Here is a 24,659-nt window from a genome sequence, read left to right as displayed (position 1 = left end):
TGTAGTTTTGAGGGTTACTTTTTTATTTATTTTTTTGTTACTATACTTGGTGTTTGCACATTTGTCATCTAACATTTGTCTTAATATAAGGTATTATTTTGAGTTACTACATACATTTACTTGTGTTAATCTGGGATTGAGGTGGTGGGGAAGCCCATTCATTTATCTATTTTCATGAACTGCTTTATGTCAGGGTCACCAGAGATCTGCGCCTACCTCAGTCACACTTGGTTTTTGGCAGGAAACACACTAGATGGGATGCCAGTATATTTCAGGGCACCATGCACAGATGCACACATTTCTACTTTGGGGCAATTCACAGTAACCAATCCACCAGTGTGTTTTGGGGGGGTTGGATAAAGCTGAAAATCCCAGAAAAAAAAAAACATCCAGACATCAGAAAAATGTGGAAGGTGTGAGTCTGCAAAGTAAATACTGTAACAGTACAATACTGTTATACTTAGTGACAAAACCTCTCCCTCTTTTCCTGTGTGTGGGACAGAATCAGTCAATGATTTCTCCTGGGTATGTGGTAATGTTCCATATTCTTCTCTTCCACTAGGCTGGATAGGTCTTTGCAAGGTAGCTAGACTTACAGACAATGTATTTAGCCACTACTGCTGATCTAGTACACTGCAAGGCCAAGGAATACAGGTTCCTACCACCATTTACGAAACACCTGAACATATGAATAACTCCTTGTCTAACGAACTTCTTTGCTATTCCAATTTAGTTCTTCGCCACTTTCCTAATTTTTTGCCATAGAAAACGTTCTTCCCCTAATGAAACAAATGGAATAGACATGGGGTTTGCTTTGGGGATGGATTAGCTGGCTAACGCCCCATATACTTTGATCGAAGTATTCTGTTGCTTTTGTGGGCTCTGCATTTGTGCCTTTCCATTCTGTGTAATAATGATAATAATCCTGCATGTTTTCCTGATCCCTTGAAACCTGATGCTTATTATGCTGATTAATTATTTTTAAAGAATGCTATTCTTTTAGAATAAAAGTGGGCATTGTTGGGTAATATTCCAAAACACATTCAGTTATTCTATGCTACTTGCGTATTGCCAGTATGACCTTCTGCACTTACATTTACATTTGCGGCATTTAGCAGACGCCCTTATCCAGAGCGACGTACAAAAGTGCTTTGAGTCTCTAGTAATGAATAAATCAACACTGGTACGCAAGATTACAAACTTAATATAAATATAGCCATTGAATTCTACAAGCTTGGAAGTGCTAATTTAAATATATTTCAGGAAGAGGTAGGTCTTCAGTCTTCACTTAAAGACAGTCAGGTACTCTGCTGTACGACCATCTAGGGGAAGTTCATTCCACCACCTCGGTGCCAGAACAGAGAAGAGCCTTAAGTATACTTACCTCTCATTCTGAGAGAAGGAGGTACCAGTCAAGCAGTGCTGGAAGATCTCAGACAGTGTGGTGCAGTGCGGGATGTGATAAGGTCACTGAGTTAAGATGGTGCTGGTCCATTTTTGGCCTTTTAGGCAAGCATCAGTGTTTTGAATCTGATACGTGCAGCTACTGGAAGCCAGTGAAGGGAGTGCAGCAGTGGGGTGGTGTGGGAGAACTTGGGCTGATTGAACACAAGCCGTGCACCTGAGGCAATCTTAACCAATTTAACCTCTGAGAATGTTTGTAGTAAACAGATTTAATCATTTTTCAAATTGTATTTGTTTTATTTCCATTGCATATTTAAAAAAAAAAGTTTTAAAGTATTGGCCAAAAGTATAAATAAACAAATGTTACAAAATATAAATTGGAAAAGAAAGATAACCAGAGACCAGAAAATATTTAAAACATAGTGAGTAGTACATATAATGAACATCTGACCACCTGACAATTGTATGTGTTTGTTGGACATGATGTTGGACATCCTTGGTGCTTGGTATTAAATAAACTCCATGCTTTAAGGCTGGGTTTTTTTTTTTTGGCAGATTTTTCTTGTGGGATTGTGGGGGACTCGTGATCTTACAGCTCAGAGAGCAATATTACATTTAAAGAACAACATCAGTTTGAGGTTCAAGTGTACACAAAATTTTTGTCAATTTGCAAATCACAAAGATCTCTCAAGTTGTATAACAAATTTGATTGCATTCTTCATGACTTTAAAGCTGTGAAGCTGGGTATAATACAACAATTTATTTTACATTTACAGCAGTTGGTGATTATGCAGTGTTATTAACAAACACTTCTTTTTCTCTACCAAAAAACCCAAGCAAGTAAACCCAACTGGAATAAACCCCTATAAGATATTACCTGTTAGAGCAGATTAACAGCTCCAAGAATCTTGCCTGTGTCTGTACACCTTGGCCTCACATGTTCACACACTACCAGCTTGCAGTAATGATTGCTGCATAGGTGAGGTGCTGTGGCATTTCTCTCCTCGCACAGCCTGGATCTGAACTGTCATATGGGAAGCGAGAGGGTGGTATTGATTGTGCGCTCACACTTGTCCAATTTCGACACAGTCTGTTTGGCATAGAGATGGTTGCCATAACGACTCCCCGGCTGGTTGCCTTCTTTTGTCAGCTGCCCAGAAGTGACTTGCTGCGTTTAGAGGAAACTGCCTGTAACTTATAAAGATGGGCTGCAGTCTAACAAAGCAGCCTAATTGCAGTCATTCAGAGCCGGCAGCAGAGTTAACTGCAATCGTCGTTGTCCAAAATGATCGGTTTCTTTCCACGTTATCATCTCCCACATTGATCATTCTACACTGCCTGCTATCTGCTAGTGAAGTCTTTATATGAAATGTATCCTCTGTTCATCTCAATGCTTTTATTTTATATTTGCGTTGTGGGTAATATTAATTTTTGATCTAGGTGTAAGTTTTCTTTTTGATTTTAAGTTTTCTATTTGGATTTGCACCAAAATTTCAAGCAAATAAAAAAAAAAAAAAAAAAAGTTGGTATGACTGTATTTCATTCAATATTATGTAAAAATGTAAAATGAAAGACAGTCAAGGCAGGAACCTATGAATTGCTTTATAATTAGAAGACTTGGGGACAATTATGTATAAAATGAGACGATATAACAACAACATGCAAAAAGGAAATGCTTGGGACTTTGTTTCAGAAAACAAATATAAGTAATGAATAAAACTTTTTTATTCTTTATTATTATTATTTTTCCTCTTATATCACAGGAATTGCCAGCAATTACTTATTAGTAATTATAGGATTTTTAAAATGTATATATCAATGTATATAAAATGTATATATCAAATTATCTTCAGTGTTTCAGACTGTTCATTACATTGCACATAAAAATGTTACTTTTATCTGTCTCTTTTATTTAATAATATAAATAAATAAATAAAAACCTGCAGCTTGTCATGTAGAACATATGCCATACAAACCCTGTGAAATGTTTTGCATAAATGTGATTTCCAATGCAGCCTGAACAAATAGCAGATCTGCAAAAAAAACAAAAAAAACATCTTTTGACCTATTATATTTGAAAATTCATGAGAGCTGTGGTATAAAATGATATAAATCAGCTACAATGATCTGGGTCAAAATATGACTCATAATGATTTATGAGAAGGATCATAAGTGCAGTTACTGTTTTTCCTTTTTTATTAAGTGCTAATAAGCACCAAGCAGAGGTATGAGCCTCTTAGCAGTTTGCAGAGTGAAACAGTGCGAGGGAGGGTCTATTAGATGACTGACAGATGACCATGTACTGCACATGCACAAGGCTGTATTGTAAATAAAAATCAACTATTGCACCTATAACTAGATTTAAATGTTTAAAAAATGTTAGCGCGGTCACCTCAAAATACACAAAGGCACAATAACAAGGATAGTACTAAGATGAAAGATGGCTTCCTATTGCTGAATAAAACAAAAAAAGAAAAGAGGATAATTAAATCATTAAATTTACACATCAAGAATAAGCTGTGGATATAAAACAGACAATAGGAAAAAAGTCGACTGAAAGTGAGGAGCAAAAGAGGTGCACGGTTACAAATGTGAACATATCATGTCGTTTGTCTTGTTCTGAGACTTTGTTCTAAATTCGGGTCTGTATGGACTATGTAATATTTCAGTGCAAGACAATCAGTACTTTCTGGGACTAGAAAAATGTAATATGTTTTGTTTTATATTTCTTGTTTGTCGGAACATTTGAAAAGATAAACCATGTCATAGATGGGCTGTCAGAAGCATATTTTTCTGCTAGTTGAATGAAATATCCCTGAACAGTTACATTATTTCCCTTATGTCAATGTCAGTGCCCTGTGAAAGGGAGACGAAATAATAGCTTTTTGTGTGTCTTTTTGTGTTCATGTTGATTTGTGTCTATGGGTGACACTTTAAAGTGTAGAATGTGATATAAAAGAAGAAAAATGCTTTTAGAAAAAAATAAATAAAAATACATTTTGAGTTATCTCAACCCTACTTTCTGTTTCCTCATTCCAACCCAAGAGAGTATCACATTTAGGAAATGTAACTTCAATGCTAAAAGCAGGTACGGAAGATTAAGACAGATTAAAAAAATAAAGCTAAATCCAGAAACTTGTTTCTTTTCCTATGGTGAAACTTTTAAACATTTTGTATCTATTAAACAGTATGTTCTTTTCTGAAAGGGATCCAAATAGAACCTCTTTAAGACGCAAAAACCCATTATTTCTGTGGTGATATAGATATGACCAGTCCAAATGCTGACAGTTTGATATTACACTGTTATACTTAAACAGTAATTTTTACATTTGTTCATTATAAAAATGTTTGGCAGCATGTTTTAGGTATTCTGGAAATAAAATTAACCAATCACACACAAAACACTAAATTCTTAGTCTTCCAGTTCACTCCGTGCTGGGAGGTGGTATCTCAGTATAAAGGCATTGTTTCTGGATCGGATTATTACAAGTTTAAATCCCAGCACCACCAAGCTGCCAAGCTTAACTCTCATCTGCTCAGTTGTACTCAGTCACTCCCATTATTAAATGGAAACATTTATAGCATAGAACATTTATGGTTTTACTCAAAACAACATTCAACCTTTACCAATCTAGAAACCCTTTACCCATGGTTAAATATAAAAAACAGATTCCAAAGGAAAGGACTGGTTACAGATAATACAAATTTAATTTTTTGATATGAAAAAGCCTAGTTTTCAGTTTGCTCTGGGAGAAATATTTGAGTTATTAGGCAGCCTAATGTTTTACAGTAATCATACTAGTCAGTGTAGGATGTATCCTGTAGCTGTTGTTTTTAAGCTTATATTTACTTGTTTCAAGCCCAGAGAGAGAGAGAGAGAGAGAGAGAGAGAGAGAGAGAAGACACCCTCCAACCGTTCTTCGGCAATGCTCCCAGCATCCTCTCCTCCCTGCTTCTCTCTCTCTTTATCTCCCAACCCCAAGCTCACTTTGGCATAAACGCACATCTGGCGGTTCTCTCCATCATCAGCACAACACGACCCAGGGGTCCGGCATGTGGATGTGGATGGAGCACGAGAGCTTCTTTTGAACCTTCGCTTTATATTCATTTTCTTTCGTGCCGCGCGCCCGTCTCGCCTTTTGGTCAAACCGAGAAAGATGGCCGCCGCCGCCAAGCTGCTGACCAGCGCGGGCCTGCTGCTGGCGTTCGGCTCGCTCTGCCTGCTCGCCATGGCCATCTGCACCGACTACTGGTACGAGACGGACGCGCGGCGGCACCGCGATCGCTGCAAAAGCTACTCGAGCAACCGAAACGACCCGGGCTACATCTCCATCTCGAACCGCAATCTGCCTCTCCGGATGCCGCCGGAAACCGGGGCCGGGGGTCTGGTAAGGGAGAAGCGGCACCTCGTTGCACCGCTGGCATCCATGGAGTCGCACTGCAGCCGCCGGTTCAACTCCACCGTGTCGGGTCTGTGGAGGAAGTGTTACCGGGACGGCTTCGACCTGGAGACGGACGAGCTCATCTACAGAGGTGAGGCGGCTCTCACTGAGATGTCGTGGTTTTCCAAAAATCTTGGAGCACGTCCTATGTGCCGAAAAAGAGAGAAACTTCAGAAAACCACTTGCCCCACCGTGGAGATTGAAGCTTTTGATTTGCGTGTTGGTTTTTATTGGGGTCAGATAGGTTTTACAAAATTGTAAATATTTTTGTCACTCACTACTGTTTTCGGGTATTTATCCAGGCCGTGATTTTGTGTTTTGGAATTGTAAACATCTACACACTGTTATCTAAAACTTCTCTCATTGCAAAAGCGTTTGAATCCTCTGTCCATGGTCCTGAATCTTATCTGACCTGTTTATTACTACAGAATAAAGCTTTTCTTATTGTTACAAGTATATTACAGCACCGTAAGATTTTTCCTTCACATAGCGCCGGGATGTTAGGAAGTTGTGGTCAGAAATGATACAGCATTCCTGGAGCCAAAAGGCTTAAGGGCCTTTCTCAAGGGCCCAAGAGTGGTAGCTTGGTGATACAAGGCCTTGAACCCTGATCTTCTGAGCAGTGACCCCGCAAAGAGTGTAGAAGAGTTTAAAGAATACAACATGAAAGGGAAATAAAATCCTTAATCACTTCCGTTGTACAGTTGCATTTGCATCAGCTAGGAATCTGCCATGATATAATGAATTATAATGGGTTTGATGTGCAGAGGGGGTGTGAGAGAAGCAGCGAGTGAATTATTTATAAGCTCACAGGCAGGAGGTATATTAGAGGGTTGGGGGAGACAAGGAAACAGGGGCTAAACAGCTTCCTACCGGGCCGTATGCCGAGAAATGTTACCAGGCTGGAATATTGTTAGCAAAAACAGACTTGCACTTTAAGTTCAGAACTGTGAATATTACAGATATCTAAGGCATCCAAGAATATTATGTAAGTCTCTTGCTTTTTTTATGCTTTAAAAATCTAACCATCTACATTACACTGAGTAAAATAGCAGTAAGTTATAAATGTTTAAAAATCCATACAAACTAGACAACATTGATTTTTTCAATGTTGATACAATCTTACCATTTGATTAATATATTTGCCTCTGCCCTCACACAACTTCTATTGCATTCTGACTGCCAGACCACTTGACTTCATCTTCATCAATAATTTGTTCATTGGATTTCCCTTGTGCATTTAAGTGGCTGTATAGATGCCATGGATGATAAAGCAGTGATGAAGCACTCTACCTGAGTAGTACATCTGAAACCAGGATTACATTTCTGTCTTCTTGATAGCTTATATATCTGTCTTTCTTACTCACTCCATGTCAATGACCTATACGGCTTTTACTTTAAAACATGACTTAAGGTGTCTGAGTAGATTACTCCAATTTTAGTTTCAGAGTCAATATGGGCAGTCTATAATTATACTTATTTAAATCAGTTAGCTGTGCCCTCTTTATTAACAGTTATGTGATGAATGCTTAAAATATCATGACAGTTATAATGCTGATAATGGTTTTCATTTTCTAGAAAGGGATTCAGCTCAGACAGATATTTGTCTCTCAAAATGATTTGGTTTTGACTTTTGTAACAATAGAATTATTAATGACACTTTTATATTATTTTGCACTACTTTTTTTTTTTTTTATAAACTGAGACATAGATCTGTCAGGTGGCACTAAAGCACCAAATGTGCCTTTTAAATCTGTTTCCTATGAAGATTTTTTCCTTATACCGTCTCAGAAAATCCTTCCTCGCCACAGTTTTTACTGGCTTGTTTATGAGGAATAAATTTATAAGGGATAAACTTTGTTTATTGTATGTTTAAAAAGTAATATACGTTGTCAACCATGTAAGTGAACTGTGTATGAATCTTACTCGGTCCCTGAACCCCGATATTCCTAATATAATAGAAGTTGGATGCTACCAACCTTGTCTAATCAAACTTAATCTGCATATGTGCTGTGTTTGCCATTTATATGTGTGCTGATGCTGCATTTCCACACAACAATAAAACAACCAGCTACAGCCAAGCAAAACAACTCAGTAGTGCGAACCAGGCTATTATCTTCCACAGCAGGCTTTGGCAATATGCAGCTACTGATAGAGAATTGCACTTCTGCTTGAAAAGCCTTAACTTGGCCCGACTGAGAATAAAAGTTTGTTGTCTGTTTAGAGCTTTTGTTTATAATTGTGACGTAGCAGTGCTGATGCCGGTTTTATATATTATATGCTAATCTACAATTATATGTAGGCCAAAAGTAAGAGCTTTTGTTCTCACACTGTTTCTAGTGTGAATTTGCTGAGCGAGGTGGTGTGAATGTCTATTTTCTCTCTGTTCAGAAGAGATTAGTTTTCTTCACCTATCTATAAGTGGCTAAATATATATATATACTTTCCTGTTTAAATATTAGGAGACACATGGAAGTAGTAGTTGAAAAAATACTTTCTTTAAAAAAATTCCCCTGAAAATGTCCATGATTTTCATTTATAAATATTTGGGTGTTTGGATCAGCAATTACATTTTGATCTATCAAATAACTGAAGCACGCAGTAATAATTCAATAGTGAAATGAGGTTTATTGGATTAACAGAAAATGCACAATATGCATCAAAAGGAAATCAGATAGGTGCATAAATTTGAGCACACTTGTCATTTTGTTGATTCGAATACCTGTAACCACTGATTAATTGGAACACACAATTGGTTTGGTGAGCTCAATAAGCCTTGAACTTCATAGACAGGTGCATCCCATCATAAGAAAAGGTATTTGAGGTGGCTAATTGCAAGTAGTTGTTCTCTTTGACTCTCCTCTAAAGAGTGGCAACATGGGGGTCTCAAAACAACTCTCAAATGACCTGAAAACAAAGATTGTTCAACATTATGGTTTAGGGGATGGCTACAAAAAGTTATCGCAGAGATATAAGCTGTCAGTGTCCACTGTGAGGAACATAGTGAGGAAATGGAAGACCACAGGCACAGTTCTTGTTAAGGCCAGAAGCATAAAATTTTGTAGAGGCAAAGGCGAAGGATGGTGAGAACGGTCAAAAACAGCCCACAGAGCACCTCCAAAGACCTACAACATCAACTTGCTGCAGATTGTGTCACTGTTAAACATTCAACAATTCAGCGCACTTTGCACAAGGAGAAGCTGTATGGGAGAGTGATGTGAAAGAAGCCTTTTCTGTGGACTGTTTAAACAAAGATTGAGTTATTTGGTCATAACAAGGGACATTATGCATGGCGGCAAAAGAACACAGCGTTCCAAGAAAAAACACTTGCTACCCACAGTAAAATTTGGGCGAGGTTCCATCATGCTGTGGGGCTGTGGGGCCAGTGCCGGTACTGGGAATCTGGTTAAAGTTGAGGGTCGCATGGATTCACTCAATATTAGCAGATTCTTGAGAATAATGTTGAGGAATCGGTCACAAAGTTGAAGTTACGCCGGGGCTGAATATTTCAACAAGACAACAACCCAAAACACTGCTCAAAATCCACTCAGGCATTTATGCAGAGGAACAAGTACAATGTTCTGGAATGGCCATCCCAGTCCCCAGATCTGAATGTCATTGAACATCTGTGGGGTGATTTGAAGCAGGCTGTCCATGCTCGGCAACCATCAAACCTACGTAACTTTACTGGAGAAGTTTTGTAAGGAGGAATGGTCCAAAATACATTTATCCAGAATCCAGACACTCATTACAGGCTATAGGAAGCGTATAGAGGCTGTTATTTCTGCTAAAGGATGCTCTACTAAATATTGATGTGATTTTTCTGTTGGGGTGCCCAAATTTATGCACCTGTCTAATTTTGTTTCGATGCATATTGCGCATTTTCTGTTAATCCAATAAACCTCATTTTACTATTGAAATATTACTGTGTCCTTCAGTTGTTTGATAGATATGATAAATGAGATTTGATAAATGAAATTGCTGATCCAAACACCCAAATGTTTATAAATGAAAATCATGGACATTGTCAGGGGTTCCTAAACTTGTGCATACAACTGTATATCAAGCAGGCTGTTAAAAGCAGAAATTATATTTTAAAAATGTCTATGCACATAAGACTAACATTTTTTAAATTAATGTTTATTAACATTAAAAAACGAAATTTATAAACAATATTTCAGTTATTGAATTTAGTAGGCAATTCTTCACTATCGCAACTCATCAATACTATACAAAGGACACATACAGTATGTTCACTAGCAAAGTGTTTTCTTTTTATTGTAAAGTTATTAGACCTGAACAATCGAAACTTTCTTATGTTTATTATTATCATTAAAGAACCAATATGCACCAACGGTTTGTTAAATATTTGCTTTTCTGTTTCTAGTTCTCATAATGTAGTGTATAATAATGAGGTTTAAATTCTTTGTTATTTGGGTTATAAATAAATAATGTAGGGTTGTTAATTTTTGTTGTTGTTATTGGTATTATTATTATTATTATTATTTGTTACAAGGAAATGGCAGGAAATGCAAAGCTGACAGTTTTCAAGAAATACTTGCGAAATACTATAGAAAATTAACTTGGATATATTTTAAGGTAGTCAGCTTGTATAGCAGTATAGATTTACTGTCCTCTTAAAATTACTGCAGCCATTGAATAGCTGACAACAAAAGTGAGTGCACTTAAACATGGCAAAACTGTGTTCAAAGTGTGAATATTGTGTGTAAGCACCATTTCCAGCACTGTTTTAATCCTCCTGAGCATAGAATTCACCAGAGCTGCACAGGTTGTTGCTGGGATCCTCTTCCACTTCTCCAAAATGACATCAAAAAGCTGCTGGATGTTAGACACATGGAGCTTGTCCACCTTCCATTTGAGGATGCCCCACATGTGCTTAATAGGGTTCAAGTCAGGAGACATACTTGGCCATGTCATCACCTTCAGTTTCCTCACCAAGGCAGTTGTCATCTTGGTGGTGTGTTTGGGGTTGTTATTAAGTAGGAAAACTACCATTCGGTCCAGTTCCTGAAGGGAGGGTGTCTTGTTCTGCTTCAGAATGTCACAGTAAATGTTGGAATCCATGTTTTCTTCAATGAACTGCAGCTCCCCAGTACCAGCAGCACTCATGCAGCCCCAGACCATGATGCTACCACCACCATGCATTATTGTAGACAAGACACAATTTCTTTGGTCCTCCTCAACAGGACGTTGCCACACATGCTGGACACCATCAAGTTTATCTTAGTCTCATCAGACCAAGGAACATGGTACCAGTAATTCATGCTCTTGGACAGGTTATCTACAGCAAACTGAACATGAACATCCAGTGCTCTCATACAAGATACACAAATTTGTATGGTCCTGTTGAGTAGATAAAAGCATGAACATGATGATTAGGACATTTGGCTTTGCATGGTTACATGACATACAGCTGTTATAACCTAGGGTGGACTCACTTTTGTTGCCAGTTATTTGGACAATAATCACTGTATGTTGAGTTATTTTTGGTGGTCAGAAAGTCTTTAGTACTGCTATACAAACTGACTAGTCTTAATTAGATCCAAATTTCATTTCTTTAGTATTGTCCCTTGAGAATTTATACTAAAATATTTGCTAAAATGTGAGGGGTGTACTCACTTTTGTGAGATATTGTATGTATGTGTAGCCATCTTGTAGAACAGACTCAGGGTTGAGATCTGCTTCCTGTACTATATTATAGTGACTAATTGGTATGAATTTCTCACCTGCTTGCTTGACTTTAATTAGAGGCTGATGAGGGATAATGACACTTACTTCTCCTCTTCTGTATCACAGCTGGCAGTTCGACTGACACATCCCCCCATCCCCTCTTTCTCCGTCTCCCTCCCTGTTATAATACATACATATATACATACATATATACAAACATTTAACTTCGCAGTCCATTTAAGTCCATATCATTTTCACTTTAATGCATTTGATATGCTGTTGTTACAGTTTTTTCTCAGTTGCTTTGGATTGTTTCTTAGATCAGAAATAAAATTCTCAAAACTACTTGTTCAACCTCCACGTCATTTAGTCACTCATCATAAAAACATTTCTCGTTGCTTTGATCAAATTGTAAAATATTTTGTACATTTATTTATTTGATTGTGTACAATTGTCTGCTGTTTCCTACATTATCATTTGTTTATGTCATGTTGATCAAAATATATTATACTGGTTTCACCTGAATAGTCTTAACCCCCATAAATCATGGCATCAGCTCATAGTATAGGTCACTGAATGCGAAATGGTTACACCAGTCACAGAATCTGTAATCTTTAATTTCTATTTAACTTTATTTGTGTAAATGAACCTGAAACTTGAATTGATGAATTGTGCGGATGAAACTTGAATCTCACTAATAAAGGAGATTGTATGGCATCAGATCAACCAATGATCAACTGGTTCTCTAAAACAGGTCAAAGATGACTCTTGTGACCCTTCAATTGCCAACGAAGCAAAAGTCAAGTCAAGTCAAGTCAAGTTTATTTGTATAGCGCTTTTCACAACAGACATTGTCTCAAAGCAGCTTTACACAAATCAACAGTGATGGTGAATGGTGTGCATTTGTCTCTGATGAGCAAGCCGTGGCGACTGTGGCAAGGAAAAACTCCCTTAGATGTTATGAGGAAGAAACCTTGAGAGGAACCAGACTCAAAGGGAACCCATCCTCATCTGGGTGACATCAAGAGTTTGATCATAAATCTTTCAACAATACAGAACACTGGAGAGTGAGAACTAACATGATTACTGGAGTATAAGATTATAAGTAATGTTCTTTCTGCAGTCTTAAACAGTCTATATGGTTAGTAGCTCCGAGTTTTATAAGCTCAGCATTTGTGATCACCACAGATCCAGCATCAGCTTCTCCATGCCAGAGCCTTTAAACACTCCAGGAGGTCCAATGTCAAAACTCCACACATGTAGCGGGATCCAAATGGCACTGGTACGTCTCTAGATGGTTCAGGATGTTTGTGAGTTCGGCATCTACTTCTTTAAAGGTCCGTAATCATCACGAGGTGGGAGGTGACTGGAGCTGGAGCAACCTCAGGATGCCTCGGGATGGGGAGAGAAAGAGAAGCAGTGGAGAGGAATTAGCGTAGCTGCTGTTCATGATATTAACAGCACAAGTTGATAATGTGCATGTGATCAGATGTTCTGGAGCACAAGGTTATGATGTGATGTGTGTTATGTGTAGGCTTTGCTAAAAGATACGTTTTAATCTACACTTAAATTGGGTGAGTGTGTCTGAGCCCGAACACTGTCAGGAAGACTATTCCAGAGTTTAGGAGCTAAATGTGAAAATGCTCTACCACCTTTAGTGGACTTTGCTATTCTAGGAACTACTAGAAGCCCAGAGTTTTGAGATCTCAGGGGCGTGGCGGATTGTAGCGTGTTAAAAGACTGGATAGATACACGGAGCCAAACCATTTAGTGCTTTATAAGTGAGAAGTAATAGTTTGTAGTCTATTCGAAACTTAACAGGAAGCCAATGTAGGGACGATAAGATCGGGGTTATGTGATCATATTTTTTTGACCTTGTAAGAACTCTGGCTGCTGCATTCTGGACTAACTGAAGCTTGTTTATTAATGAAGCAGGACATCCACCTAGTAACGCATTACAGTAGTCTATTCTGGAGGTCATAAACGCATGGACGAGCTTCTCTGCATCGGATATAGACAACATATTTCTTAGCTTAGAAATATTTCTAAGGTGAAAGAAGGCTGTTTTGTAACCTGATTGATGTGATTTTTGAAAGACAAGTCGCTGTCTAAAATAACACCCAGGTCTTTTACCGTTGAACTAGTGGTTACAGAACATCCGTCTAAATGCAGGTTGAGATGCTGGAGCGTCTGTATACCAGTTTTTGGGCCGATGAGCAAAATCTCAGTCTTATCAGAATTTAAAAGTAGAAAGTTATGGGTCATCCAATCTCTTAGTTCCTTAACACACTCAGTCATCCGGGTTAATTGAGCTGTATCGCCTGGTTTAGATGAAATATATAGCTGAGTATCATCAGCATAACAATGGAAGCTAATTCCATGCCTTCTAATAATATTTCCTAACGGAAGCATGTATATTGTGAAGAGCAGGGTCCTAGAACTGAACCTTGCGGCACGCCATAATTTACTTGCATTAGCCTGGATAGCTCTCCATTCAAATCTACGAAATGGTAACGATCGGACAGGTAGGATTTAAACCAGCTTAATGCCTGTCCCTGAATGCCGATGTAATTTTGTAAGCGATCTAGGAGGAGATCATGGTCTATAGTGTCGAATGCAGCACTAAGATCTAGTAAAACCAACAGCGAGATGAAGCCTTGGTCTGAAGCTAAAAACAGGTCATTAGTTATTTTAACTAGAGCAGTTTCTGTGCTATGATGGGGCCTAAAACCTGACTGAAATTCTTCAAAGATATTGTTCTCTTGCAGGTAGGAACATAACTGTGCAGCGACAATCTTTTCTAAAATCTTAGACATAAATGGGAGATTTGAAATTGGTCTGTAATTTGATAACGTGTTTGGATCCAGATTAGGTTTTTAATGAGGGGCTTAATAACTGCTAACTTGAGGGATTTAGGACGTGACCTAAAGATAGTGAGGAGTTAATAATATTTAGAAGAGGCTCACCAGTTGTATATAACACTTCCTTCAGTAATTTAGTAGGAATTGGATCTAACTGACATGTTGTCGATTTAGCTTTGGCAATAACATTATACAGCTCTTCCTGTCCTATACATGTAAAACAGTGGAGTTGTGGAGTTGAAGGTAACACTGTCTCAGGAGATGCTGTAAGAGGTTGAACTGCCACAATTGTTTTTCTAATGTTATCTATTTTTTCAGTGAAGAAAATCATAAAGTCCTCACTACTAAACTGTGATGGAACACAATTTTCAGAGCCCTGATTTGTAGTTAGTTTAGCTACTGTACTGAAAAGGAACCTGGGATTGTTTTTGTTGTTTTCTATAAGTTTGCTCAGGTGTTCAGCTCTAGCAGCTTTTAGCGCCCGTCTGTAGCTGAGCATACTGTCTTTATACGCGATTCTAAATACCTCCAATTTAGTTTTCCTCCATTTTCTCTCCAGATTACGTGCTGTTCTCTTGAGGGCATGTGTATGACTATTATACCAAGATGCAGGTGCTTGGTCTCTAACCTTTTTAACCGGATAGGGCAACGGTGTCTAATGTGCTAGTGAGGATAAGGTCTATGTTCTTAGTTATCTCATCAAGATTAATAGTAGTTATGGGTTTAGTGAGAAATTGAGATAAATCAGGCAGGTTATTTACGAATCTGTCCTTAGTGGTTGGAACAATAGTCCTACCAGGTCGATAACGTGGTGCAACACGGCTAATCTGCTCTACCGGTAGTGTGTACAGTATGAGGTAATGGTCTGTGATGTCATCACTCTGAGGTAAAATATCTATATCAGTGACGTCTGCTCCGTGGGATATTATTAAGTCTAGTGTGTGGTTAAAGCGATGAGTTGGTCTGGTGACGTTTTGTTTAACCCCAAAAGAGTTTAATAAGTCAACAAATGATAATCCTAGAGCATCGTTTACATCATCTACATGAATATTAAAATCTCCTACAAGCAGCACTTTATCAAAATTGATCAAGAGATCTGATAGAAAACAAGCAAACTCTTGAAGAAAATCAGCGTAGGGTCCTGGGGGTCTGTACACGGTGACCAGAGCGAGTTTACTATGTATGTCCAAAAGTACAACTTTAAGAACGAGCACTTCAAATGATTTAAAGCTGAATCCTAACATCTGACTAACATTAAGAGAAGCAGTATAAATGGTTCCTACACCCCCACGACCAGTCTGACGGGCTCATGCTTATAAACATATCCTGACGGTGTCGACTCGTTTAGACCCATATAATCACCTGGTTTAATCCAGGTCTCAGTGAGACAGAGTGCATCGAGATTATTCTCTGTGATCATCTCATTTATAATCAGTGCTTTGGGTGCAAGTGATCTAATGTTTAAAAGACCAAACTTTAAAACTTTTTGGTGTTTGTTTATCTGGCATTTTCAGTTTTAACTTCAATGAGATTGTTTCTGGATCTTGTGTATTTACTTCTTGGTTTTGCTACACGAGGATAGATACGGTTTCTATAAACTGGGCTGTGTGTGAACTTGTAACTATTTGGTCTGTTGTATGCGTGTTCTCATTGTCGAAGATTTCCTGATGTCTTACCAGTCAGATGGTGTGAAGTATCCTAGAGATGTTATCTGATAGCACTGCTGCTCCAACTCTGCTGGGGTGCAGGCCATCAGGGCGGAAGAACCTAGGACGCTCCCAGAAACAGTTCCAGTTATTAACAAAGAGAAGTTTATGTTCTCGACACCATGACTGTAACCATTCATTTAGAGCTAAAAGTCTACTAAACTTCTCAGCCCCTCGCTGGTAAGTGGGAAGAGGTCCTGACACTATGATCCTCGTTGTGGGTGATGTGCTGCGTACCGTCTCCACCAGGATCCTGAAATCCTCTTTAATACCTCCGTTTGTCTCAGCCTGGTGTCGTTCGTTCCGGCATGAAGAACAACCGCTCCGAAGTTCTCCTTCAGGACCGCGGGTACCTGCGCAGCGACATCAAGAACACGAGCACCAGGAAAACAGCGAGTGTGCACCTTACCTTTAGCTCCGGTAGCGCGGACATGCCGGACGATGGAATCTCCGAGAATCACAGTGTCGCGTTCCGTCTCGCGGAGAGGGGCGAAGCGGTTCTCGGTCGAGATCTCGAAGGCCTGTAGTGGTGGCGGGGGAGACGTCCTCGACCGGGGCTTTGCTTGTCTCTTCCGCTGCTGCCGCATCCAGGGTCCATGTTGCACCTTTGCCGGAGTTGTAGGTGCGCTGGGTCTGGGCAGAGAAACACGCGGAGTTGAGGTGCTGGGAGCGTTAGGTTCAACCCGGGAATTTACCTGGGACGAGTGCGCGTCCGCCCGGGATGTTTCCAGCGCCGCTTTCCGCTCTCGCAGCCGGGCATGCTTTTCATGCAGCTCGCGAATCTGTTTCTCCAAAACCTCCATCTCCAACGCCACCGTTTGCAAATCGAACGAGTCCTCACCTGTGCTCAAAGTCAGACACACAGCCGGCATAGTGCTCATAATCACGAACAGATTTCGGATACACAAATAAGATAAAGTGAGAGAAGATATAGTGGTAGTCGAGTTTAACTGACTACAGGCACAAGTCAGGAAGACAAACAATTTAGGATTATTAAAAGAGAAAAACACAAACAAACGAATATAAACACGAATACAAACACGAATACAAACACGGAACTCGCGGCAAACAAGTCAAACACAGGAAGCTACGTCACCGGAAGTGTGTGCCTAACTTCTACCAAAACACAGTATAACAGCTTCTGAAAATGGATGAACAACCAAGAAACGAACAGACACTATTACAGCACAGTAATAGTATGAATCCTGTCTGGTCTTTTATAAATTAATTTGCAATCAAATAAATTTGTGCTGTTGAAATTCATAGTACATGAGCAATTCAACTTTGCACATCCAATTATAACCCAAACCGTAGTTTGTATCAAGAAATACTGAAATTGTGCACTGTCATACTGACAACATGACTAAACATTTTGATGATATTGTTTGTGAACAATGACACAGACTTTTCATTCTGATGTGAATGACATGTTCATTGACACAAAGACTTACTTTTAAGAGATAAACTAAGGATTTTGTGAAAAGTACAGGCTTTTGCAAGAAATCCAATGTATTGTGCTGTTTGTACACATTGTTTTCAGAATGCACTTACTGGTTTGCAAATGTTAAAGATGATTTGAGAAATGCTCCAAAGCAGCTGAGAAAAACTGTAAATATTCAACATACACATCACATTATTCTTTTATCCTTGTCATGCATCGTTGAATAAATGATTATTATGATTGACTGTTTTTCCCACTACTCACATCAGTTTTACAGTGTATCATAGTATAAAGGCTGTGACGTTTTAAAAACAGAAACTAAGAAAGAATAAACATGGATTATCATAATTTATACCATGGCATTGTTGAATTCTTGATTCTGATCGGTTCTAATAATGCACATGATCGTCAGCATTTCTTTAGTGACAAATTGTGAAAAGCTTGTAATTGTTGATACCGTCGTGATTTAGGGATCAAATTATATGGATCCAACTTATAGCCACTAAACGTCCATTCACAAGACAACAAGCAACACACAGTCTAAAGTCATTTATATCTGTAAAGCTGCTTTTTTCTGTCAATCGTTAAAAGTGCTCTACAAATAAAATAAAATTTAATTAAATATTTAGCATTTTTGAAGGAGTAGCCAGTGTGCAATTCTTCTACCATTCTAACAGTAAAGTTTTTAGACATTGGAAAGTCTTTAGGACAGAGTACTTGACATGACAAGCTGCATATTTTTCTCTGAAGTCTAGAAAAAAGTGCAGAGTTTATACACTGTTGCTGCCATAACAAATAATAACATGGTAACTTACTTTGCAGATGTTCTACAACATGAAATATAACTGCTATAAAAAAAATACACTTGAATGCAACACTGAGCTGGTAATTATGCAAGCGCCACTCCACCCTGTCACAGACTGTTTTACAATTATAGTGCACTACTAAACATTTTCATTTCTAAATAAATTAAAGGTTAAAATTTCATCCCATGCTTCTTCCATTATATGTGTTATATGTTTTAGGTTTCTATCTTCATTTTTATTGGATTCGTTCAGAAATATAGTAGAATAAATTCAACCACTGTCTTCCTGAATGCAGGACAATTTTTGTGTTTCTCTGGCTCAGCCTCAAATGTGCATGAGAGATAGTAGTTGGTTTTATTAGTGTTAGCTTTAATCCGCAAAGATGAAGTGAAAAAATAAATGTTATGTGATAAGACAAATTTAAAACAAAAACAAATCATACTACAGTTATGCTATAAAACTGCATAAATGCGTTCATCATTTTTTTCATTGTATCAAATCATCCCGTCATTTGTTAAAATAATGATTTAATTTTAAACACTTTTATGCAAAATATGTATGATTGTAAATATCGCTCTGTTCTTATTGTTTTCGTTGCATTTCTGATCTTGTGTTTGTTCTTTTTCTCACATTTGCCCCTGCAGGTGTGATTCAGAGATGCACGGCGGTGACGTATCACTACACCTCCTCCATCCTTCCACGAAATCTGCCAGTCAACATCACTAAAACTATCCGGCAGGATGAGTGGCACGCTCTACGTAAGTCTTAAACAGCCATCACAGCTATCTGATGTGCCAGACAATAGTTTTTTTTAACTTGAAGCACAAAGAATTACCGGTATGAGCTACAGTGTGTTGTGTATTGTCTACTTTAAGTAGCTGTACGATAACCACTGATATTGTGATACTTTTCTTGGCTGAGAGTTTAAGTGAAGTGTGTGTGTGTGTGTGTGTGTGTGTGTGTGTGTGTGTGTGTGTGTGTGTGTGTGTGTGTGTAGATTTGCGCAGAATGACCGCAGGTTTTGTGGGCATGGCCGTCTCCATCATCCTCTTTGGGTGGATCATTGGGGTGCTGGGCTGCTGCCAACAGCACGACCTCATGCAGTATGTAGCTGGCCTACTCTTCCTCATGGGAGGTAAGTGTAAGTGTGTGTGTATGTGTGTGTTTGTGTGCGTGTTTTGTTGTTGTTATTGTTTTTGCTGTTGAGTGCTCAGTTTATTGCATCTATCTATTTTAGGATATTGTTTTTGAGACTACTGTGACTGAGGACGTTTAAATTGCACTGCTTTGATTGTGTCGCCATCTAGTAGTCTGGCCAAGTAGTCTGGCTCATTCATGCATAGGGACAATTCAGCAAACCTAATTCACGTTTGTAGTATATGGGAGGAAACCAGAAGATCCAGAGAAAAAAACATAGTGGAAACATGGAAAAACATTGAAACATTTCTGTCTGGCTGAGCTTCTTTGTTGAAGAGATGAGGTCATGCCACCCTTACCCTTTGGATCTTTTGGTTTCCTTCCATTTACTAGAAACATTATGATAGATGAATTGTTGCTGAATTATTCCTATGGATAATTAAGCTTTTGTCTCTATGTGTGTGTGTGTGTGTGTGTGTGTGCGTGCGTGCGCAGGTGGCTTTTTTATCGGCTTTTGGCAAAAATCCATGTTTATAGTTTTTCCTGGTTTTCCGGGTATGTTGCTTGAGCGGCTAAAAAGGTCCGCTGTCATTGTACAGTACGAGAGCGGCCTCTAGAGGCGAATCAGAGACATCACGTGCTGTTTATTTTAAGTTTCTATTTTTTATTAGTTTTGGATGTAACTGTTTTTAATTATTTGGAGTGTTGCTTTTTGTTTCAGTTTGAATTCATGTCGTATATTTTCCTCACTATTTATTATTATAATCAATACATGAATATTTATTTAATTTTGCACATTTTCTTTTCGTGTAAATTAAGCTTTTAATTGCCAAAAGACACAATTCACAATTTCTGTTTATGGCATTTGTTACTTTTACAAGATTTCTGGCCTAAATATACTCCCTGATCAGGGAGAAAAGAAGAAGAAAAAATAAATAAATAAACAAATAAAGCTCTTCATGGCAATAACAGATCAAAGATTCTCTTTAAATTATCTTTACAAAAGAAAGGGGATATAAACACAATCTCTATAACTAAACATAAAACATAGGTTCTTTAAAAAAAAAAGATCTGGTTTAATTGGAGTTATATACTCAATACATTTAGACCAATAGTCATCAAATATGTCTTTTTGGTTATTAATTTTTGTGGCAGATGAGGTTTATACCAGCATCTTGTAATGGCTTTTTTACTTGAAGCAAGAATTATTTTTTACATATATTTGTTCTTCCTTTTCCAAAAATCCATTGACACCTTACCTATATAAAGTACTTCAAAGCTGTAGTCAACTGAAATGTTTAAAATCTTCTCTAATACATTATGTATATCGTCCAAAAAACTAATATTAGGGCATCCCCAAAATGTCTAAACCACAATGTCAATAATTTGAGTTTTCTAGAAATTTATTTTTCTCTTTCGAAGTAAGTAAAAAAAAGAACAGTATTTCTCCAGCAAAATTCTTTCCAAAATGAAAAGTGGAAAGTTGCCCATTGTAGCTTACAAATATTTTTCCAATCCTCAGTTAGAAGGTAATACCACATTCTTTCTCTTATCTCTTCTTAATGTTTAATGTTAAATCCATCATTGCTCTATATAGTTTAGTAATAGTCTTCGACATTGGTTCAGCTCTGTAAGCTGAGGAGAATATTTTACCTAGAGCACTCTTATTGGGTCTCCTTGTTTAGCATATTTTCATGATTCAGTACTGTTTTTTTGTTTTTATTTATATTTTTTATTTAATATAGTTCAGTACTATTTTACATTGAGTGTTGTTTGTAAACCAGTGTCCATTTTTTGCTTAACTATTTGTTTATCGGCAGGTATGATCCAACTTTCGGAATCAGTAAAATTCGCTATTGGTCGACCTCTAGTGGAAAGAAATAATAAGAACTCTTAATATTTCTGCCTATGTCAGGACTAATCTGCTGTAAATCCAGTGTTGTTTGTTCCACATCTGTTCTGTTCACTCTCTTCCGCCAGGAACCTGCTGTATCATCTCCCTGTGCACCTGCGTAGCGGGAATCAACTTTGAGCTGTCCCGGTATCCTCAATACTTGTACGGCCTTCCCGAGGACATCAGTCACGGCTACGGCTGGTCTATGTTCTGTGCCTGGGGGGGTCTGGGTCTTACGTTACTGGCTGGCTTCCTGTGCACACTTGCACCGTCCCTAAGCAACCCCGCAACCCATACAACGGTCCACAAACCAAGGCATGAGAATGGCACTGTGTGAGAAACCTTTTCATCAATTTTACTCAAAATCAGCACAAGGAGCTGGTCTGGTCATCACACACACACACACACACACACACACACACACACACACACACACATGCGCACACACATACACATGTGCTGACTGTTGAAATCACTCATTTATCCTGTTTTACACCTCTCATCAGATCAGAGTCAGGACAAGAGTGCAAGCGGTGGCTGGAGGATAATATAACGCCTCCTGCATGGCAGCTAGTGACGTGTTCCCATACACAACAAATAAAACTGAGCACTCACTGTCACTCCTAAAGCACACTAAATAAAATAGATTCAGGATAGTTTCAGTAAAGAAAATGTAGATAACCAGACACACAAACACAAATATACATATATAGACCATTCCAAATAAACCATCCTCCCAAAACCTAAACTGAAAACGGTGTCCAAAAGGCAATTTTTCTATTTCGTTATGAACATACATTTTAAAATGGTGCTCTCTGTTCTCAATACCACATGCACAAACATTTAAAGAAGTCAGGACTAACAGGGACAAACACCATCTGGAAGCCATGTTTTTTATCTCTAAGTAGACTGCATTTTTTTTTTCTTTTGACCTTTCAAGATTTCAACCCCGGACTTGTATAAACACCACCTTTGTGCTTAAACGAAACACTGACCTTGTAGCACTGGTACTGTCCTAAAGCCTCTATTGCAGCAGTACAAAAAAAAAAAAAAACACAACTCCCCTGCCACAGCAGTTCTTGATTAGAGCTTTAAAAAGAGCAGTATCAGCAAAAGAAAAAATGCTACACTGATTTTCATCGAATTGGATGATCTGGACTTGTAAAGACTGTGACATAAGGATGAAGACTTTTCCGAAGTGGAGAAGAGCTGCGAGGAAAGAATGCGTGAAATTATGATATAAAAGTTTGCATTAGTGCAATGATTCATTAGTTTAAGTAAACTTTCCTGGGCCTCTATGAGTCTGTCTGTACAAATCCATTCTTTTTCTGTAGATTTTATTTTAGTTTATTTGAATTAAGGCTTGTCAAAGAACTGGTATTTATTTATTTATTTATTTATTTATTTATTTATTTATTTATTTATTGTTATCATGCTGACACTGGACAGCTTCACTGTTGAAAGACTGGAATTCCTCAAACGCACACAGTAGGAATGATTGAGATGACTTTTATAACAATGCTTCTCTGAACATCGTGTCTTATAAAGTGCTGGTTGTGAGCTCGCAACAAGAATCCTAATTATTTATGGCCAATTATAATAATAGAAAAATCATCTTCATGGTTGTTTCCTCTCCAACAGGGCTATTAAAGCAGGACAAGGGATTAGAGCCTGGAATCGAACCTATATACAATTACACAGCTATCAAATTACACATTGTTTAGATGAGTGCTGCATAGAAAAGCGACCTAATGCTATAGTAAAGGTATAATGTATATTGGAAAGTCATATGCTGTAATGTTTACACTACCCAGACTGCACCCTGGCCAGTCATCAGGGGAGGGCTATACAGCTGTACAATGTTATAATAATCAACAATATGTATTTAACATCATTCCTACTAATGAAGTGCCTCCAAAATTACAGAGCCATATTTAAGATAATTAGTGTTATAAAACGTCAGTTTTGCAATAGTACGACTGACAAATATACCACAGTGCTGTTGGGTTCTTGATTCTGATTGGTTTTGATTAATTTTCTTAATAATATTAGCTCTGACAATAGTGGCAGTTGTAATCAAATTACAGGTTTATGTTAACATGCGTATAATCCTCGGAATTAGTTTACGCTCCATCATGTAAAAATAGATAAAGCTGTAATTGTGGATGTAGTGAAATTCTCTGTTAGGGAAAAATGTACTTAGTGTATTTGAAAGGAGGCTTCGGTGTCAGCATTTGTACCAATCAGAAGTTTTTTGGTAACATAACATGAAGCTTTTTGTTTCTTTCCAGTAAAAGTAAGACAGGGGCATGTTAAGGGGAATGGCTGCTTTAAAGCAAGTGATAACAGGATCTAGGTTATTCTTCTGACACTCCACAACATTAAATGTAACTATAGACTATTAATTCGGCGTATAATGTATTGTTCTTTGAAGGCAAATTACTGTTGGTATATGTTGGGATTACTGTTGGGAAATTACTGTTGGGTTTTAACCACTCAAAGAAATGATATGGAGATCAAAGCTTGAATGATAGCAACTGCATTTAACAGTACATTAGTTTTACTTCTTACATAATTAAGTGAAATATTATTATATTGTATATACACCTTGGCCTAATTGATTAATTTCTCTGTAATGAACAGGCTAAAGCCAACAGAGCTCTGCTGAATTCAATGGAAACAGGTTCTAGGTTGTAAGCCATCTCCAAAAAATTCTGATTCCAGTCAGACCCAAGCCTGCTTTTCTACATGAGGTGCACACTCTCTGAGGTAGATAAATGTATTATGGTGGCGATAACTACAGCACTATAACTTAAAAAACATGACCACAGCATATTCATATTTCTTTTCAGGATTGTAAATGAGTCTAATGTGACAGCTGCAGTTTTTTTGCTCTGAAATGTTTTAGGAAAAAAAAAAATTCGATAGAAAATTACATAATAAGCAATTGATAATAAAAAGAATTACATCCTCAGTACACCAAAAGTTGCGAGAGAGTGAAAAAGCACAGTGTACGTGTATGTGTTCAATCAATGTGTCAACAATTTGAAAATATCCGCCATTTATTTTGGCACTGGAAGTAGCACCATTTTCATTTTGAATGATACTGTTTCTAAAGTTTTATTTCATAAAGCACAGGAATCGTTGTCACGCATGACACTTTTATGGTGAATTTATTTCAATGTACTGAGAGATTGTGTCCATTTTTAATATGGTTTTTATTTTACAGGAAATAAAATGTAAATACTGTGTAACATTTTTAAGTGTACATTTATTT

The 24,659-nt window shown here is 37.9% G+C and overlaps 1 protein-coding gene across 1 annotated transcript; it reads left to right on the top strand.

The window, feature by feature from the left end:
- The first annotated feature begins 5,301 nt into the window (after positions 1 to 5,301).
- On the top strand, positions 5,302 to 24,636 carry tmem276b (transmembrane protein 276b). Its single transcript, XM_046839964.1, has 4 exons — positions 5,302 to 5,937; positions 18,996 to 19,109; positions 19,349 to 19,486; positions 21,469 to 24,636. Exons 1-4 carry the CDS (start codon positions 5,562 to 5,564, stop codon positions 21,717 to 21,719), a joined length of 879 nt encoding a protein of 292 aa, XP_046695920.1. The 5' UTR covers positions 5,302 to 5,561; the 3' UTR covers positions 21,720 to 24,636.
- The last annotated feature ends 23 nt before the right edge of the window (positions 24,637 to 24,659 follow it).

Source organism: Silurus meridionalis, chromosome 26 (genome assembly GCF_014805685.1).
Source record: "Silurus meridionalis isolate SWU-2019-XX chromosome 26, ASM1480568v1, whole genome shotgun sequence".
Taxonomy (NCBI): domain Eukaryota; kingdom Metazoa; phylum Chordata; class Actinopteri; order Siluriformes; family Siluridae; genus Silurus; species Silurus meridionalis.
The sequence above is the reverse complement of the archived record's forward strand: the minus strand, read 5'-3'. Positions and strand labels throughout refer to the sequence as shown.

Coding starts and splice junctions, on each gene's coding strand:
- tmem276b (XM_046839964.1), top strand. CDS start 5,562: ATGGCCGCCGCCGCCAAGCTGCTGACCAGCGCGGGCCTGCTGCTGGCG. Junction 5,938..18,995: donor GGACGAGCTCATCTACAGAG/GTGAGGCGGCTC, acceptor TTGCCCCTGCAG/GTGTGATTCAGAGATGCACG. Junction 19,487..21,468: donor CCTACTCTTCCTCATGGGAG/GTAAGTGTAAGT, acceptor CTCTTCCGCCAG/GAACCTGCTGTATCATCTCC.